General features: G+C 36.6%; 4 protein-coding genes across 10 annotated transcripts; 2 read left to right on the forward strand and 2 right to left on the reverse strand.

Annotated features, from left to right (window-relative positions):
* The first annotated feature begins 38 nt into the window (after positions 1–38).
* Positions 39–1416, forward strand: PIG-C (phosphatidylinositol glycan anchor biosynthesis class C). Its single transcript, XM_033478998.2, has 2 exons — positions 39–186; positions 267–1416. The coding sequence occupies exon 2, from the start codon at positions 314–316 to the stop codon at positions 1133–1135; it is 822 nt and encodes a 273-aa protein (XP_033334889.2). The 5' UTR covers positions 39–186; positions 267–313; the 3' UTR covers positions 1136–1416.
* Nup205 (nuclear pore complex protein Nup205) lies at positions 976–7916 on the reverse strand. Of its 2 annotated transcripts, none has more exons than XM_033478976.2 (7): positions 7759–7916; positions 7479–7642; positions 6967–7383; positions 6586–6877; positions 5790–6509; positions 1737–5678; positions 976–1497 (listed from the first exon to the last, which is right to left on the reverse strand). In XM_033478976.2, exons 1-7 carry the CDS (start codon positions 7766–7768, stop codon positions 1292–1294), a joined length of 5751 nt encoding a protein of 1916 aa, XP_033334867.2. In that variant the 5' UTR covers positions 7769–7916; the 3' UTR covers positions 976–1291. The 2 variants fall into 2 exon arrangements, with proteins under 2 accessions (XP_033334867.2, XP_033334866.2); XM_033478975.2 differs by having other exon boundaries at positions 1737–5687.
* Positions 7917–8265: 349 nt separating this feature from the next.
* On the forward strand, positions 8266–12711 carry Stt3A (catalytic subunit 3A of the oligosaccharyltransferase complex). Of its 4 annotated transcripts, none has more exons than XM_033478674.2 (12): positions 8266–8416; positions 8935–9091; positions 9149–9316; positions 9392–9552; positions 9631–10020; positions 10099–10252; positions 10329–10567; positions 10644–10808; positions 10895–11083; positions 11171–11390; positions 11583–11771; positions 11858–12711. In XM_033478674.2, exons 2-12 carry the CDS (start codon positions 8995–8997, stop codon positions 12001–12003), a joined length of 2118 nt encoding a protein of 705 aa, XP_033334565.1. In that variant the 5' UTR covers positions 8266–8416; positions 8935–8994; the 3' UTR covers positions 12004–12711. The 4 variants fall into 4 exon arrangements, with proteins under 4 accessions (XP_033334565.1, XP_033334563.1, XP_033334564.1 ...); XM_033478672.2 differs by having other exon boundaries at positions 8301–8535; XM_033478673.2 differs by having other exon boundaries at positions 8301–8518.
* Positions 12712–20585, reverse strand: mop (tyrosine-protein phosphatase non-receptor type protein myopic). Of its 3 annotated transcripts, XM_033478671.2 has the most exons (16): positions 19897–20585; positions 19489–19691; positions 19096–19418; positions 18882–18994; positions 18426–18808; positions 17991–18338; positions 17683–17906; positions 17374–17609; positions 16642–17298; positions 15096–16572; positions 14506–15029; positions 14150–14431; positions 13865–14049; positions 13451–13749; positions 13195–13341; positions 12712–13110 (listed from the first exon to the last, which is right to left on the reverse strand). In XM_033478671.2, exons 1-16 carry the CDS (start codon positions 19981–19983, stop codon positions 12983–12985), a joined length of 5616 nt encoding a protein of 1871 aa, XP_033334562.2. In that variant the 5' UTR covers positions 19984–20585; the 3' UTR covers positions 12712–12982. The 3 variants fall into 3 exon arrangements, with proteins under 3 accessions (XP_033334562.2, XP_033334560.2, XP_076375424.1); XM_033478669.2 differs by having other exon boundaries at positions 15096–17298; positions 19897–20584; XM_076519309.1 differs by lacking the exons at positions 19489–19691; positions 19897–20585 and having other exon boundaries at positions 15096–17298; positions 18882–19011; positions 19096–19234.

Here is a 20585-nt window from a genome sequence, read left to right on the forward strand (position 1 = left end):
GAATATCAGAATTGCATTCATGTAAACTAAACTTAATACAGATGAAATACATACACTATAGTAATAAGAGAAGAACGAATGAACTTGCTTTTCTGTAGCTCTGCCTGTAGTCGAATATACACAATTCAAACGAAATTTATTTTAAAATGTTTCCCAATTGGTTAAATATCTCGGATAAGAAGCAAGGTTCGTCTAATTATGCTATACAAGAATATAAAACTTCAATGTATTTGATTACTGTTTAAAAATTTCCGATTATTTTCCAGTCTGTTCTATATAAAACGTGAATGGCAATTGATGTGTGAATCGGAAAATGACATCGAAGATAGAATGGCATAAAAATTTATATGAAAATTATGGACTGCCAGACAATTATTCAGATAGTTCGTTTTTAAAGCAGTTACGTAAGAATATCAAACTAAATAATATAACACTAACAGAAGCAATTATGTTTGGAGCTACAATATGTATTCAATTAAATATTGTAGTACTCTTTGTCATTGTATTTGTATGGTTGAACAGAGAGTGGACTACGCCTGATGTAATATTTGTATCAAGTGTAATCCTGACAGTATTTGGTTATCTTGTATATTGTTTAAAAGAACCAAACACTTTGACCAAGTTAACAAAAGACATTAGGACAGTATTAATTTTTCTTACATTTGGTTATATTTTGTCTCCTGTTTTGAAGACTTTAACAGAAACCATTAGTACAGATACAATCTACGTTATGACCATATTGATGTTTTTAACGCATTTGATATTTAGCAAGTATGGTTCTCTCCAGATTTCTTTGTCCGATTCTTTGTCAATAACATCTTCCATATTTGGTTCGCTGATGTTAGCTTCTAGATTGGCATCTCCATCTCACGCATTTTCTCTTCTTACGGTTGCTGTGCAATGTTTTGTTTTATTACCATTCCTTTTATATAAATTAAGCAACAAAATATTTATTTCAAGCTTCTTGACCTTCAGTACTTTATATTTTCTTTTATTCATTTCGCAAACAATCTCTTATGTTTTTATGATATCTGTAACATTCCTTCATTTTATATGTCCTTACTGGTATGTACAATGTCAGAGATATAAAGACAACATTTATGGTCCTTGGGACGAGGCTGTTATTACTTCTTAGCAATTTTGAAATATTATGATCTGTCCAATTTCATGTTTCTAATAAATATCGTTCGCGCATGACTTTCGATAGCATTCATAAATATACACAGACGTATAAAAAAATATGTTCTTGTACATTTGAATAACTATATATATATGTAAATATAAAGCGAGTTTATATAAATTGTAATAATCTTTTGATCCTTCTGACGAGCGCATCGACGAAGTTGTGATCTACCGTTGCGTATTCGCTGTGTGTATCCAACAGTTGCGTAATAAAGCTATCCGTAAAAGTAGAAACGAGACCTTGTTTAAGTTCCATTAACGTCTCCGACGATCCTTTCCACGCGACCATGTCCTCGTCTATGCCTCCTGATGAAACTGAGAATTATAAAAGTTAGAAAACAGTGAACGATAAGAAGCAGTATCGTCAAAGCAAACAGTGAATTGTACGTGAATTCGCGAATATTAAAGACCTACCCAGGTTGGTTGAATTCTCTGTGTACAGAGAATTCCCTCATCAAGTAGGTCGTACGAACGAACGAATATACCCAATATGGTACAATTCACTTTAGTGAACTCATAGACCATAGATTTCATAGAAAAAAAACTCAGATTACCTTGCATTCGACTATGCCGAGATATCACTTGAATCATGTAAAAGTCCAGGTGACTCCAGAGAATATACAAAGCGTGTTCTATGATCAGGGAGCAGTATTTAATGGTCTGACGCTTCTCTTTGACCCAGCGATTCAATCGCTGTTCGACTATCACCCGTTGCTTCTTCATAGCGAGTTCTGTTTCTTCTTCTTCTGACATATATTCCTTCAATTCCGTAGTACTCATTTCTCCTACCATGGCGACCTTTCTCACAAGAGTGTCGATATGCGGTAGTTCAGAGTGTAACAAATTGGTGACAGAAACAAGTTGATCGACGATTGTCCCCAGGTGTACACCACCAGTGATGTTGTCTTTGATCTTATCATCTCTACCTCCTGGTTTGGAAGTCAGATGCGGTTCGAACAGCACGTTACGTATTTTCTGATCCATCCTGGTATGTTGCATTTGATTGCGCGTGTATAGCATAATATTGGCGACAATCTGCACAGACGACATGTGCTGTTGGTTCGCATCGGTTTCTTCGTGACTGAAGCGAACGGGCGCTGGTTGCAGCTGAAATTTACACAACAGGGAGAGCATCAGTCGTTGCAATCGATAAAGATGAGCGCGGAGTTCTCTCATGCCGGTGGTATCTTCCAATTTGCGATCGTCAAAGTCCGACTTGGCCAATTCTTCGTCGACTAATCGGTACATGTCAATGTTCGCGGATCTGGATATTACGCCGGTGAGACACGCAATCTCCTTCAAGAATAGAGGATTTGCTTTGGGAAAGGCGTTTCGTAGAACCATCTCGATGGCATCCCGATGACTTTGCAGGAACCCGCAGACTTGTATAGCACAAGATTGGTTCTCCGTTCCGAGGGTGGTGAGCAGAGCGTCACAAAGATATAATGCCGGTAGAAAGATTTGCTGGTATCGTTGACCGATTGAAGGTATGAAAGAGTAGTCTCCCCCTTCGAACCCGATGTGAACATCGGGATGATGATCGAAAACGACCATGCTCGACATACATGACAGGATCTTGTTTTCCAGAAGACTTTCGGCACCGAGCCTAGTGGAAGCCATTCTACAGAACGTCGCCATTTTTGCCTCGTAGAGGTAGAGCGGTCGCAACGTTTGTGGTTCTGACTGTAGCATACACCTTAACATGTTATCAGATTCGAGGAGGCTGTCTATCATGTGCTTCAGGTATCCCCTACTAGTCAGATAAAGTATCCAAGCGTTGTCATAGTCCAGCTCCAAGATTTTGTCCAGACAAGAGAGCGCCAGCATTTTACAGACATCGTGACCACCAGAACAATTGTGACACAAGATATCCATTAATTTGTTCCCAAAACTATTTATCACTTGTATCGTCGCGTATCGATGGGAACGTTCTTGTACCGGCATTACCCTGTTCACCGTGCTGTCCAATTGGCTAACGTACATTGTATCAATAATATTGGTGCTTTCCGACTTCTCCAAGCCTACAACGCACAGAAAATTCAAAAGAGCTGCATACAGATGCGTGATCACTTTTTGCGAAGAGGCACCCGCGTTTAGTATCCACTGCAAGATATGGCTTAGAATGATCTTCATCATGGTCGTGTTCGAGGGCGACGACGGAAACGACTCATTGTCCGTCTCTGTGATGAAACTATTCCTCAGATTGACCAGCAACATCAGTACCGTGCCAGACACCAAGGTCTTGATTTCGCTGAGCGCTTCGCAAGAGGTCATTTTCTGCAACAGATCGTGAGACAGATTCAACAACAGATTTTGCTTCTGTGGTGTGGGTAGCTGTTGATTGGTTGCGACACAAAACAGTATTTCTGTAGTTTGACACCAGCCTTCCACGAACTTGACGGTCGCGTATGACAACAGCTTCGTCTGGTTCCTCTTCAAGGCGTGAGTCAAAATCTTTTGCACCTCCTGCTGCATCAGGTTGCGTTGAGTCGCGGTTGCGCTGTTCTGTGTCACAGCCAACTCCTCCGTGATCAAGGAGTGTAACTTTCTGATATCTACAAGACGTGGACCCCCAATCAGGGCGACCGGAACGCTACAGCGGCCTAGTACCATCTCAACCTGAGACGGATCAAAGAAATCCAAGGATAACTGTGGTTCCAGTTGAAGTTGAAACTCAATATAGTGTAATAGATCCATCAGAAGCTTTTGTGATGGAACTATTTGTCCTTTCTCCTGGCCAAAATTTCCCATTAGTCGTTGAACTAGAGAACTTTGTAATCTTCCACCGGCGACTCGCAACTCGATCGCTGCTAGTTTCAGCAGCCATGATGTGCAACCGAGGTCCGTCGCAGTATTCTGACCTTCGAAAGGTAACTTGCATAGGTGTCTTTGTACAAAATCCAGATTGGCGGCGGAACGGAGAAATCTCAGCACCGAGACGGAAGTCTTATTATTTGCAGCCAGCGTATGTAGGAAACAGTAACAAGCTTCCGTGATCTTGTCGCGACCGCGTTCAAGAGACTGCTCTAAAACTCCTAGTATCGAGTGTAAGCACGTTCGTGGAAACCCAAGGAAACCTGGTTGCCAGAACAATGTTTTACGTATGTCTTTTGTGATATCGAATGCTAGCAGGTAGTGAGAGAGGTTCGGCGTTGGCCGTGTAATACTCTGCATTAGCAAAAGTAAGATTCTTTCTTTACAGTTGCCAGTGTATTGTTTTTCGATTGACTCGATGTCTTCATCTAGAGTGATATCCGTATCCAAACATTCTACAAATCCATGTCTGATGTTGGTGGCTAAAGTGGGAGTCGATGTGAACGTAGAGAGCAGTTCAGAGTCTGCTCCTGGCTCGTTCGTCACCTCGAGAATCACGCCGACTGCATGAAATGCATGTTGCGGCAGCCACGAGCTGTACGAGACATATTTCGCGACGTTTATCATGTAGTCGGGCTTCTTTGACTGTGGATCCACCTCTAAAAGCAACCTGGATAGCCCAGTTAGGAGTTTGTGTACTGATTTTGCAGCTGTTAGCTGAGCCATATAGCTGTGCTGCGTTTTCAATCCTCTTTCCAATATTTCCAAACAGTACAAAGTACCGTTTTCAAGATTCTTCTTACCTGGGAACGACTCATATGCATCAAAACTGGAGCAACCTTTGTCCAGGATGTATAATATTACATGAAGAAGCTCCGATTTCGAATGCAACTGAGTCATAATGTGGTATCCCGGAGCAGAATTAACCACCGTAGTTTCTCCGTTTTGAAGTTCTACCTTGCATCCAGTAAAATCCTCGACGGTTGGCTCGTATTGATTTATGAGCTTTGAGAAAATTTTTAAACAACCCTCTGCGACCTCCCACTTTTCTGCGAAATTTTTGTACGACCGTGTATGAAACTTGAGGAAAATGGTGTTGATGATGAAATGTAAATATGGATCGAAACCGGGATTACGATGGCCCATTCCCAACAGTCGTGGTATCGGGAAATCGGTCAGAACATCCAGTAGTTCTAACATTGCTCGCGTTAACGGATACTCGTCTTTCTTCGACTCAATTTCTTCTAACTCAGTCTGAACTCCTCTCGGTTGATAGCTACTAATGGTCGGGATCGTTGACAGTATTTGCGCGGCTTCTAAACTTTGCCACACGGTGGATGAACTTTCAGGAGACCTTGCTAGCGCGGCTAGAGTCCTTATAAGCACTCCTTTCAATGGAATCGATATACTGCAACTGACCAAACCGATCAAAGATGGTAACACTTTCCATCCTGGATGATCGCATATCGCTATTCTTGACATTTCATCGTTCCTCGCAACAACTTGAACTACCAAAAGTACTGCTTCGAGTCCTTTTACTTCGTCTGGAGTGATACCCTTTGGATGATTTCTTTGCCTGACTAGGTAAACGGTATCCTGACTAGGAGGCAATTCTTTTCGAAGGTTAATATAATACTGGCTCAACGACTTGAAAAAGTGATCCCATGAAATCGTTGTTGATCCTGAAGTCCCTAAGAAGAATATTTATTAGAGTTCTACTGCTCAGAAGACTGCAAATTTCGTGAGTAATTATAAAACTACTAAGCAAATAGTGAGATCAAACGATTGGTTACCATTTGGTTTAAGAAAGTTGAACGCTTGTCGAGCTGCTTGCGAAGAAGAGGCGAGAGATGCTATCATTTTAAGATAAGGTACGAACAGGCCAGCTGGCAATATTTCACCTGCGAGCCGTACAAATTTAAATAACGCAACTTGTCTAGATGGAAAACGATTCATATATATAGGCGCAGATACGTGTGTAGAGTCGGAATGGTGACACCAATAATCCATTAACAAATCCAATTTTAGAGGATCCTCTTTGTATAACTCCGCCACCGTTAGCAATAAATATTCAAAATGATTATCCAAATTTAAAGGTGGCTCGATACCCTCTTGTTGATAGACTTGTATCAAGCGCATGGATTCATCCGCTCGACTTCGTAAATCTTTCACTTTCAAAGGCATCAGCAATATAAAATCAGATATAAGAGTGTGAAAGTAACGAATATAAAATTCTTCGTAATATATACTCTTGTTCTTGAATAATACTTCAGCCATAAAGTGGAAACATTTGTTGGATAAAGCTGCTTCTAGCAGTCTTTCGTCTTCGTTCGTAATGTTTATCGGTTGCGAATTGATTATGGTTTTAATTGTTGTTAAGGCAACTGCAAACGCAAATTGTATTAGCCCTCGCAGTCCAGCGCTTTCCCAAGTGATATTTGTTGATAATAATTTCTCAATTAATTCTTCACGCGCGCCGCTATTTGTGATTAACGGCATTGAATTTATCAATTCTGAAACAAATTTCGAGTGTTCTTTAAAATAATTATATCTAAGAACTGATCCATAAATGTTAAATATCTATCGTACCTTCGCCGTTTTCGCGACTATGTAACGAACTAAAGTTGATCGCATTTAACACGCTCATTATAAGGGCGAGAGTAACTTTATTTAGCCCGTCTTCACCTGCTTCAGAATCTATGGCTTTTGCTTGTAAGAACGACAACAAGCCAAGCAAAATTTCATTGGGCAATGAGGACTGTGCAGACCATAAATACAAAATATCAGCTAAGTCTTGTCTAGAATCGTTGTAAAGTTTCATCACCATGTAGCGATGTTTTGGTCCTCCTAATGCTCGATTTTTTTCTAGCAATTCTTGTTCCTATAAAGTATATGATATAAATCTTAAATTTATAGCAAATGTGGAATAGAAATGTGTATTTATGTGCATAGCAAATGTGGAATAAATACCTTTGCGGGATCCATTAGTTTCAGTAAAGATAAAATTCCTTCCAACAAATCGTCTTCCTCTAATTTATCCGTATATTCCGTGATGTGCCTCAAAAGGGCGATGGGTGCATCAATTTTCCAACTATGACCCATTCTAGCTTGCACAAGCATCCTTAGAGTCGATGTAAGAGCTTTCTTTCCATCATAATATAATAAAATTGCTGTTAATCCACGAGGTAAACCAGGATGATAAGGCATTTGTAACTGCGCCGTGCATAAAAGATCCAATGCCATGAATTCATTAAGATTATACATATCAGATATAATCAGAGTTTCATCCACCAGCTCTTTTGATAATAACTTATGTCCCAAGTCAGGAAGTGTAATGCCGTCAGTTGCTCCTTTCTTTATTTCTTCTCGACTATTTGTGTTTTGAGGCTACAGCAATAACAAGTTTAAAATATATAATGTAAGTGTTTACCTTTACTATATGCTATACAGCTTTAATTATTTCACATTGTATACTTGCATACAGGGTTCTTTAAGAGAGTAAGAAAATTCTGCCTATGATTTCGTAAAGCTTCTGTAAATTCATGGTATTGAAGATCATGACTGGTTGGAGAAGATGTAATATATCGTTCTACGAGACTCTGTAGCTCTTTATACGGAGTCCACATATCCGCTGTTGTAGTTTCTTCTGCAGTTGAAAATATAGTAAGAACGATTTAAATGCAACGCGATGTACGGCACATTAAGGATTCAATATTTTAGACGCTTTTCTCTATGTAAGTGTTTATATAAACAAAAAATTACCTTCGGACATCTTTTTCTAACAAGTAAAACGTTACAAAGGTACAAAATTATCGAGTATAAGTGTTGTACTTAAATGTAACGTAATTAAAGAGAAATATCGTGCAACACACATAATACAAACACCGGTCCTCTGGCGGGAACGATGGTTTTCTTGATAGCCATAGAGCATCAAGTAACGTGACATGAAACCATATCCTGTAAATACATTGCGTGTATTAGCACTAACTCCTGTACGTTTCTCTTCTTCTCTAAGTAAGCCCTTGTATCCCTACCATTTTACTGCGCATCCAACCCGCGCTGAATCCTGGCTTAGCATTGAATCGTCAGCCAATCAAACCAAAGAAATCTCACTTGCTTCTCTCGCTAACGGAGCGTGCCGCGGCCAGGGAGTTTTGCAAGATGAGGTACATATCGCTATACATATGTATAGTATGTACATTTGTATATATGCATTCTGCAGAAATGTATTTAATTTTAGAATTCAAACTCAGGGGGCGTATGTAATCGGCACTTGATTTCAACACAAGGTGGCATAACCAGGAACAGCTTTGAATCTATGCTTTTTTCTTTCGAGTCGCAATGTGTCTGAGTTAGTAATCATTTAAATGATCTTGTTATTTTCTTCCTTTTCTTGTATTGTTGGGAAATTTCTAAACTCGTAAGTGAAGATCACGGTTTATATATTAGTCGGAAAACTACAGTAATGTGCGATGTGGAACGTGAAAACACGTGAATCAAAATACACGCATGTCACCGGCCGGTAATTTTGTATACGTGGTCAGTTCTCACATAGACGACATCATTATAGTACACGTTATTTGTTTTCTAAGCATAATATCACTTTGCACTGTTCAAATAGTATGATCATTGATATATTCATTCATTTTCTCACCCACAAACGTTAAGTTTTATACTTTTCCTCTTGTTTACTTTTATAATGAATCATAACCTAATGTCAACTGACAAATACCATATGTAATCAGTTTAAAATTTTCATGAATGTGTGAACATGTATTATTTATGCTGAACCTTTGCTTCTTCTACCTAATACCTTTTGCTCCTTCTTATTGTTTGATTCGTGTATGTGAAAACACTGTGGTTTCACAATGAATTATAATTATAAAGTATAATACAATAATCAAGTAAATAACAAAGTTTTATATTTTCTTTGTGCAGGTAAAATTATAAACGAAGCGCTTAATTAATTAGAAAGTCCTATTTGTAAGCCTAATAAATATGGGTGTGTTAATGAAGACAAAGGGTTTGCTTATGTCTGCGCAAAAGCAAGAAACTCTTTTAAAATTAACCGTATTATCCCTTGCAGCAATTTTATGTAAGTATACTAAAGCCACGAATAATCAACAATATAGTTAAATAAAATATTTTATAGCATTTGCAACAAGATTATTCTCGGTCTTAAGATTCGAGAGTGTTATTCACGAATTCGATCCATACTTCAACTACCGTACAACAAAGTATCTAGCTGAAAATGGGTTTTATGGTTTTCATAATTGGTTCGACGATCGTGTTTGGTATCCTCTTGGCAGGATAATTGGAGGTACATATCTAGTATACTACATGGTTCAGTATAGATTACTACGGAAGTTACAATGAATTTAATATTACTTTACAGGGACAATATATCCAGGTTTAATGATAACATCAGCAGCGTTGTACCGTATTCTATGGTTACTGAATATTACCTTAGATATACGTACTATTTGTGTCTTCCTTGCTCCATTATTTTCTAGTTTAACAACAATTATAACTTACTTGCTTACTAAAGAGCTAAAGGTAATTTGTTTTTATAGAACATTCAACTCCTTAATATCTGATAAAATGATAAAATGTATTACGTTCATTTGATTTAAGGATTCTGCATCAGGATTATTTGCTGCAGCCATGATAGCAATAGTTCCTGGTTATATATCACGATCTGTGGCAGGTTCTTACGATAATGAGGGTATAGCTATTTTTTGTATGCTGTTTACATATTATATGTGGATCAAAGCAGTTAAGACAGGAGCAATTTGTTGGTCGGCTTGTGCTGCTCTCGCATATTTTTACATGGTGTCTTCCTGGGGTGGTTATGTGTTCTTAATTAATCTTATTCCTCTGCATGTGTTGACCCTAATGGTGACTGGCAGATTTTCGCACAGAATATACAATGCATACAGTATCCTATACTGTATAGGAACCATTCTGTCCATGCAGATATCATTTGTTGGTTTTCAACCTGTACAAAGCTCTGAACATATGCTTGTAAGTGATAACAAGTATAGCTATATTACTTTCTTAATTCTACACCTTTGTTGAAATCATGCTTATTTCTGTCCATAGGCATTAGGAGTTTTTGGACTTTGTCAAATTCATGCTTTAGTTGATTATTTACGTAGTAAAATGTCTCAAGATGATTTTGAAGTACTTTTCCGTGGTCTCGTTATCTCCATAGTTAGTATTTCAGTTGTTTTGGGGATTATTTTAACCATTACAGGTATTTATTGTATTTGCATATAATATATTGAAATCATAATATATATTAACATTAACAATTTTCCAATGTTTTTAAGGAAAAATATCTCCATGGACTGGGCGTTTTTACTCTCTTTTGGATCCATCTTATGCAAAGAATCACATACCAATAATTGCTTCAGTTTCTGAACATCAGCCAACATCGTGGAGTTCTTTTTACTTTGATTTACAAATTTTAGTATTTCTATTTCCATCGGGATTGTATTTCTGTTTCTCAAAATTAACAGATTCCAATATTTTCCTTATTTTATATGGAGTTACTAGTTTATATTTTGCCGTGAGTATAATTTATTCAGAATTATTTCTATCCCAACTAATGTCAGTTATATTCAAATATCTTTTTAATCATGCAGGGTGTAATGGTCCGTCTAATGTTAGTTCTTGCTCCTGTAATGTGTATCTTGGGTGGAATCGGAGCATCTTCTTTGCTTGTTACTTATATGAAGCAACTGAATGGTACAAAGGTTACTGATAAGAAGTCTAAAAAGTTTGAAAGCAACTACATACTTAGAAGTGATGTAATTAAAGCAAACTATTATAAATTTTTGATCATTGCAATACACAAAATATGAAAATGTTACATCTGATAACTATTAATTTTCAGATTGCATCACTTTTTATAACAATAATGTGTATTCTCTTTTTTTCGTACACTACTCACTGCACATGGGTTACAGCAGAAGCTTATAGTTCACCCAGTATTGTATTATCAGCAAGATCTCCAGATGGTGGACGAATGATTTTTGATGATTTTAGAGAAGCATATTATTGGCTACGTATGAACACACCAGAAGTAATACATTATATTTCCGATAGTTTGAAATAGTTGAACAAACATTTGTTGGAACGTACATGTAAATTATAATTTCTTTAAATGTAGAATGCCAAGGTAATGTCTTGGTGGGATTATGGATACCAAATTACTGCAATGGCGAACCGTACAATTTTAGTGGACAATAATACATGGAACAATACTCACATATCACGAGTTGGTCAAGCTATGGCGAGTTCCGAGGAGAAAGCTTACGAAATAATGAGAGAATTAGACGTGAATTATGTTCTTGTAATTTTTGGAGGACTTGCAGGATACTCATCCGATGGTATATACTGGATCATCCCATAAGTAATGTGGTTTCGTTTTCGATTTTCATGGTTTTTTTTAAAAGAAAGAATCACCTTAGTTATGGAATGAATATACAACTTTATACAGTGAAAACGAATTACAGCGAGTACTGAACTCAAGAAACTGTTCTAACTTATATTATACAAAATCACATGCATTTGTATCATAGATATAAACAAGTTCCTATGGATGGTGCGTATCGGTGGAAGCACTGAAAAAGGCAAATCAATAACGGAATGGGATTACTATAACTCCGCAGGAGAATTTAGAGTGGATAAAGAAGGTTCTCCAATTTTGCTCAATTGTCTTATGTACAAAATGTGTTACTATAGATTCGGTCAAATTTATACCGAAGGTGGTAAGTCTTTCAATCGTTTGTATTATTACGATTTTCAAACTTGATAGACAATTGAGATTCTGTAACATCGAAATTATATCAAACAGGCAAACCTTCAGGATATGATAGAGTTAGAAATATGGAGATCGGTAATAAAGATTTCGAGCTGGATATGTTGGAAGAAGCTTATACAACAGAACATTGGCTGGTGCGAATTTATAAGGTCAAAGATTTGAGGAATAGAGGAAATTAAAAGCATACAGGATAATAAACACCGAAGTAGGCATCACTTTGTAAACTACATATGTCATAATCTTGCTCGCTTATAAGTTTTGTAATTGGTTGAAGTATGGATGTGACACTAAATACAGAACCACATATTACTTCCATTAACGTCGGTATAACCGAAACCATGAAAAATAATTATATCGGGCCTCGTCGCAAACAAGTAATTTAATAAATGTAGTAATTTAGTCTTTGACAAATAGTCCATGTTCATTTCCTAGAAAAGCATATAATTCTATATGAATTTATTAGTATCGATCTTTATGATTGTTTTCCATGCGAATACATATACATAAGTATATTTTTTAATTTTATAATGTACACAGAATATGCTTTCTATTCTCTTTAAAATTCTTGAAAATTAACAATATAAAAGTTCAATCTATAAGATAACAGTAGCTTAGGTAGAAAATAAATTTACACTAAAAAAAGATCAGTTTTTGTAATCGAAATGTTATATCGTAAGCTTCGATGCTAGAGCATTATATATCTAAAAATAAAAAAAGAATATATACATAGGTATTATACATACAGTCCCACCATCCATATGTTATGCAAAGGCATGTACAGACATGCTTTGCTTGAAAGTGTAATTAATGTCAACCCCAATTTTTTGAATTTGTACAAATATGTGCGATTCTTGATGAACGTGAAAATAAATGTAAACAAGACAGCATTTGTTTCAGTGCGTATGTTTTATTCGATATACTCGTATTTAACAATTTACGTTGAAATTCTCAATTGTTTTAGGATTAAGAAACGAACGTTTTTTTCAGATGTTTAATTATTCATTTATATAATACTAAAATGAATCGTGTTGTTTATACATTTGTCTCAGTACCTTATTAATATCATTAATTTAAGAAATATAGGAATGGAATCATTTATTTAAATATTAGATTTATTAATCCGTGGATAATAAAACTCTACTTTCCAATTATAATCATTTATCTTCTAATGGACCACAAAGGATCTAACTGATTCAAAGGATCCATCGTTGTTTCGTTGCCTTTCTCTTGAATGGATGTTGAATTCGAAGGTCCTGTACCATTGTTTGCCGCAGCTTTCTGTTGACCTAAAACAGTGATCAACAATATTACTATACAATATATTGTTATGATATGAATGGCATTTCATTGCACATGGATTATAAGTAAACCTTGTTCGGTATCTGATCGTTGAGCGTTAATGCCGAGACTTTGAAGGAAATCATCCGAAGGATGCATTTTTCTCGAGATCTTATCTTTGTTCCCCTTGAATCCTTCGAAGTTTTCGAAAGTTGAGCGTGTGGATGATAAAATGCCGCCTAAGATATTTAAAAAATAACAAATAAAGATAATTCAAGAATAATAATTTGAAAATCAACAATCTAGGAGCATTTTACATATTGAATTAAAAAGTAATGCTGTCCTTACGTTTCATTAAAATGTCTTGGGCGTGATACAAAACCAGTTGATAAGCAAATAACAGAGATTCCTTATTTACAACCTGTTTGCGGTATTTGAGAAAACCTTTAAATACCAGGGGTACATCGACTATTCCACATCCAGCCCTTATATGACATACTGTTGCCGTTGCAACCAAAAATAAGCTGCTCAACGATCCTCCGTCCAGACAATGAACAATTATGGGCTTTGAGCAACGTCGCAACGCTTGTTCCGTCATGACGTCTGTTGCAAATGTAAGTAACGTTCCTGGACTACTAGGGAAGCCGCTAGAAACAAGATAAAATCAGGAGAAAAGTAGTCAGTATCTTCATCTGTACTCAGTCATCAGTATCTTATACTGATCCAACTAGAAGTAAACATCGCATAAAACATTTGTCTCACTTGGAAGGCCACGTAAGGAATTGCATATGCACGACAGTCTTTTCTGAATTTTTCTTAATATTATATACAGATATAACCCTTTGGATATAAGAAACATGATTGACCCTCTTTTTCAATGTAATCGTAAACGTGCCGATGTGTAAGATATCTTCTTCGTTTGTGGGCCAATAGATTTCACCATTTAACTGAACAAAACAAAATAAGAACGTTTAATACAATAGGTTTAAAGGTAAAAAAAAAATGTTCTGTATTTAAAATTATTCTGTTTATGAGGTATTTAGTCACCTGCATATCCGAAGCTAAGCATGCAATTATTTCGCATTCTTGCTCCCACGTCATCATCCAAAATACTTGTGTTTTATCTACTAATGGTGTTTGAGTAACGATGAACGATGTTGGCATCCATTGTGTGATTTCCACTACATGTGAAGCGTTGATATAACTTAGTTGAGTATCCGTTGATAGTATCTGTACCCTAGCAGCATCGTAAGGGATACATTCCATAACTCTGTTCTCTGAGGAATGAGCCAATGCCACAGTACATGATTGCTTTCCTGTTTCTCTCTCCTAGAATCAAATCAATTATATATTTAATAATGTTACAATAGAATAGCAAAATATTTTATGGTAGTAAGTCGTACTTCAAATTCTTGGATCTCCTTCCACTTTATGTCAAGATTTGTTGCCCCGCTTAATGTTTTAACAAGTAAACTATCTATAAATTTTTCATATTTTTCAACTTCGCTAATGAATTTTTGAAGAGCCACTGGTTCTCCTAGAGGATCTTTTTTTGGTTGTACATCATTATACCATGTATCCCACACTATTTGTAAATTTTCATTTTCTACTTTATCCTCGCTGACACAAGCCTGTGCATTCGCTTGTTCATTTTCATTTTGTCGTTCTATGTTGTCTCCATCATCGACAGTGCTGACTTCAGATTCCTCTTGTATTTGAGTTTTGTTCAAAGGACGTATTTCCGGAACTAAGGGAGCATGATTTATAGTAATGTCCAAGTCAGACAACAAATCCACGTTAGACTTTTCTGATGATTTTGTGGTAGATTTTGTGGGATTTTTGCTCGTAGTTGTATTTGTTCCATTGTTAACAGCTTGCATATATGTTTGATTATAATTTGTTTGGTTTTCATTTTTACCAGTGGATGCTGAAAGACAAAGAAAGCTAACAGGTTGTTTTCAAAGGTTTAATTACCTAATGTTTTCAGAATTACCTTGATTTTGCATTTGAAGACCATATGGTGTTGTATAATAGATATCAGATGCACCTTGAGACTGATACGGCTGCCCCGAATACTGAGAAGATGGTGTTTGACTCACCAATGAGTTATTGCTAGCATTTGTATATGTTGCATTGCTCTCTTGAGGTAAATAAACGTTACTGTTTGTAACAGTCGTTTGCAATGTCAACTCTGCTGGTGGTGGTGGTGGTGGTGCTGGTGGTGGTTGTTGTTGTTGTTCCTGAGCAGGTTGCATATTTTGTAGGTTAATTGATGGATTGTAATCGTAGCACTGACTAGTGGGATTATATGTGTATCCCATATGGTTTTTGTAAGTCTCTGTTACTGCATTTGTTATTTGATTGCTTTGCATGTAATTATATCCTTGATTATAAGAAGGCGAATAACCAACATATCCAGAATAATGTGATTGCTGTGGATACTGGTACATCTGTGAATAATTTTGGATGGTTGATGATTTTGCATGACTTTGAATTATTTCTGCAGTACTTGAGCAGCTTGGGTATGTGTATGTGTTACAGGTATCAGAAGGCATGATAGTGTGGGCATATGAAACACCAGTGTTTTGCTGCACACTTTGGTATGTACAGGGGTAACTTAAAGCTGTGTTGTTGATGGGTACTTGCGTTCCATACGAATAAGTTTTATCCACATAAAATGGCTCTGTTTGGCCTGGATATTGCATAATAGTAGTACTATGTAAGTTTGAAGTGTCCTTTTCGTTCCCTATAACTGTCAAAGATGTAGTGGAGTTAACGGATTGAGGAATGTTTGTATGCACGTAATGCGTTGGTATGCGAGATGTAGAGACAGCAATATTGGCTGTTCCAGGCGTGCTTTGAGCAGACCCAGCTGTCTGCTGGGTATGCAGATCCAATTGGTTATAGTATACTGTTCCACTGCTGTAATCTTGAGAACATGGAACTTCATTTTGACTGATTTGTGGGAGTACATAGTTTTGCATCTGAGGACCATTAGCTGGCAACACCTGTTGGTTTCGAATAGTTTGCGCAGATCCTTCAGAAGCAAGTGTTTGCTGAGGAACTGACTCAGTTCCATACTGCTGCCGTTGTTGATCTGTAGCCATGTAAATATTTTGATGCACATTCAGGGATTTGCTAGTTACACTAGACGTTGGTACAGCTGTCTGTGATACTACTGACATTTCGGGAGGTAGATTCCGAACTTTTGTGTCAATCGCGTTGTCGGATTTTTCAACAGTAGAGGGATACTGTTGTGTAAAATTGTATCCGGTGTTGTAATTTATCGGAGGTTGATAAGTTTCATATTGTGCTACATTTGAAGGAAGATTATACTGCAGTTGAGTATTTGTAGAATACTTGTGTTGACCATCCAAAACTGCAGAGTATTGACCATTTGACATGAAGGAATTTGTCGGATAATGTGCTACAGTGCTTGCAGTACTCGTTGTCATATTTGTTACGGTTACCTGCGGATAAGTATTCGTGGTATCTGTGTTATTCATTTGTACATAGCTTGGAATCGAAGTATTGTTTACCGTGGAGTTTTCATTATACGAAACAGTTTCGTAAGCGTATGGTAAATTGGGTTTGTAATCTGTGTATGATGCGGGATAATACTGTTGCATAGACTGTGCAGACGATGCTGTATCCGGTAATGAAATTCCCGCGGAATGAATTACGTTTTTGTCTACTGTATCGTCTAAATATGCTTTCACTGTTGCGTCTCCTGGAAATGGTCTAGCTTGGCCTTTGCCCACGTTATAATATTGATTCTGAACATTCTCTGGTCTGTTATTTAAATAATCTTTCAACTTAAGACCACTACCAGATCGAACGCGGTTTTGGTCGTAAGTAGTAGTTGTCATCGTATCGACTTTTCCTTGGGAATTTTTGTTATCCTGAGCAAGAATGTGCTCGCGTTCCTCTTCCTGCACCTTGCAAGTGCTTTTCACTCTTTGCAGCAATTTCGACACATTTATCTCCAATTTCCTATAAAATTCGAGACCTTTGTTGGCTTTGCCCAACAAATCTTCGTAAGCATCATAGGACGCGATTAAAGACGTTACAGTATGTTCTCGACGTTTTAATATTTCCTCGACTCCTTTTCGTACGTTAGCAGTTTGAGCGTACGCGTCTGTCAAAGCTGCTAGGATATTATCCTGTGCAACAAGATTTTGCTCTATCAATGATACCTGCAACATCAAATTAAATAATTTTAAGTTCTTGGATAGAAGCATTTTGATGAATTTGCGAAAACGAATACTGACTAAATTTTGATGTTTACTAAGTTGATCTGCGAATAAGCGGTCCAAAGGTCCGGAATCGGATGTAGCAGTAACTAATAATCGTGTCAAATCATCCTGTGCAATCGAATCGCGTAATTTTGTATGTAATTCGTTTCTTTGTCGGCGCATTTCATCCACTTTGCCTAAAATGTGTTTCAATTCTTTTGTGTGCATTCGTTCCAATTCGATAGCAGTTTGTGATTTCTCGTTGTTTTGTTCTGAAAAATGTAGAATAGACAAGAACGTAAGAGTTTGTTTAGAAAATAGGTTTGCAAAAAAACTATAGTATACCTGAAAGGTAGGCACTCGGTGATGGTACATGAGTCATAAGTTCGGCAAGTGGTTGGGCGAGTATTTTTAAATTTTTCACATGCATTGTAATCGCTTTGTGCAATGCATGATTACTCTCTGATGCTTTGCTGTGAGCTTCTTCATATTTTTTAGCTTCCCTGGTTAAATCAGTAGCTACGATCGATGGCGGTCTTTTTCCAACTGCATCCTGATACTGTTTTTCTCTGTAAAATTAAGGAAGCATTAATAAACTCTTGATTTGTTGGACAAAATAAAGATATTTAGTTTCTAAATGGTTAAATTCCAACTTCATCTCTTCGTCAAGAAGAAGCTTATTAATTTCCTTCAATATCTTCTCGACGTCTTGACTGGTGTTGGATAATTTTCCCATTACATCTACTAGTTCTTGAATGACGTGCTGCTTTGCATTCAGTGCTGCGCATCTTTCAACCAATTCATCAGGAAGAGGCAAACGTTCCCATTCCGTAATTTGAACATCGGGATCCCATAGACTCATATGCTCTAACTTTAAAGATGCTAAGTAACTATTCAACTGTTGATCTTTATCTTCGATTTTGCTGCCAATGGATCGCAATATTTTTGCTTTTTCCTCCGAGTACAAAGAACTGGCTTCGTGTACTTTCATTGGTACTAATCTATGTTGTACGACCAATGATAAACAATATTATATTGTGTAGATTAAATTTTACAATGTACAGTTACCAAGAGACCAATTTATATACCTGGCAAATATATCAGGACCCGAAACTTCAGGATCGTTTATACTAAACGATATTCCTTTAACTAACGAGGCTCCTTTTACTGTGGGTAGAGTTTCCTTCTCAGGTACCTCTTCATGGTATATAAATTCATTTTCATTTTTAGCTGCTTTACGTTTCCCCTCTATCACGTCGTTTGTAAAGGTAAGTGCTTCTTCTATAAGTGTCTTCTCTTCAGTCTTTGCATGTGCATAAATTGATTGTGCTTCGTTTAACGAAGCTAATGCAGCATTATAAAATGCCACCCTCTCTCCCATTTTTCTCTGTTCTTCTGCTGCTAACCCTTGATATAAATGAGTAACTGCTAGATGGTAGGCCTTTTTAAATTTCACGTATCGTTTCCAACTCTGAAACAACATACTTTTAAGTTTATCTTATCGCATGCAAATACTTGCAAATAAAAGCATTATTATACTGTACCCTGTATATTTTTGTACCAACTGTATCTGATATAGTTCCATCTTCACTTCCACCTTGTTTAAGCGTGGTTAATGCCAGCGTATAATAATCCACTATTTGTCTTGCGACTTTTGCTGCATGATACATATATCTTGTAGAATGATACACAAGAGCAGATAATTAAAGCCATAAAACATAATAGTATCCGTGCAATTTCTAACTGCTTAATACATACCGACGATTGTAGGTTTACGATTATCAAGCATACTCTTCTCTAATATGCATTCTTGTGCCTGAGCCAAACAAAGTTGATGCATAAACGTCATCAATTCTGGGGCTAAATCTACACCAGATGGCTGTGGATAACTGTTTTTTAAATGTTCAAATGCCCATGCCGCACATTGAAAATGTGCACAGGCTATTCTCATACCATCAGCAGATAGCCTCTCTGTACGTGCACCTAATTGAGTATGCATCGAGCCGATATTGTATAATACCGAAATGATTTCAAAGCGAATATTGGCCAAAGAACAAACCATATTCGCATATGTGTCTCTCCTATATGAATATATAAAAATGAAAATTTTCAATTGTAAAGATGGTTTTCTATTGAAAGTATAATTTTTACCATGTAAATGTGACTGCTGCTGCTCCATCTTTTCCCATAGGAAACCTGCTCTGAAGAAAATGTAACTGACAATAATACTTCTTCAATAATAAACAACCAGCCATGTCGACTGGTGGTCTAATAGCCATTGCTCGTAAACTTTCCAACTGATGTATTTCATTCGAATAGGATTCAGGATCCTCATTATAAAAATCAAGGATGTACTGAAAATAGAAGAAAAACATAAAAAGCATTTATTATTTTGTTTATTTTTGCAAATAAAGCTAGCAAAATTAATATGGCTCTGCAAAATTGTATAATAAAAATTTTAAAATATCATTAGGATGGTGTGCTTAACAAAAAGTGAAATGAAGTGTAAGTGTAATATACAAAATACTAAAATACTTTTAAGATGCAAATTCGTGGTACCTGCTTCAATTTTAATCCAAACGTAGTAGTTTCCGGACTGACTTTTAATTGGAACGATATCATCGGTAACCTTGGTACTGCTTCCATCGTGAGCTTATTCTTTTAATCGCAACCGTTTTTAAGTTTCTTAAGACTGACAATTAATCATCTGTCAAACGCGTAGAAATAGGATTTGTTCACAAAACATAGTTCTCGTTGTCACGTATTTCTGACGGGTGATTGTACCGCCTTTGGATCTATTTCCATGTGTAAAACATACTCGAAGGATATGTCATGTGACAGTTCAATGTTTCATCTAATTTATGTATTGTTCCATGCAATAACAGTTACATTTTAAGCGTTAAGCATGTAATTAACAAATTTTGACTTGAAAATTAATTATTAGATAAATTGTTTCTTTGGAAACTGGTTGAACAAAGTCACAAGTTACATGTACATACTACATACGCATCGTTTGTACCGTTTCACGGATGAAAAGAAGTCACTTGAAAGGAATGCAGATTTTATTGGTGTTATGCACACATATATAATTTTGCTACTGGCCGAAGTGACAATATTAACATGTCAGATTATGAAAAAATCTCGTAAACTTGTTACAGTTATAATATATACCACTAGGTGGAGTGTATAAAATCCACGGACCAAGAAATGATCCGTATGTACATGGCATACAGACGAGGTATAGAAGT

This window comes from Megalopta genalis, chromosome 2 (genome assembly GCF_051020955.1).
Source record: "Megalopta genalis isolate 19385.01 chromosome 2, iyMegGena1_principal, whole genome shotgun sequence".
Classification (NCBI taxonomy): Eukaryota; Metazoa; Arthropoda; class Insecta; order Hymenoptera; family Halictidae; genus Megalopta; species Megalopta genalis.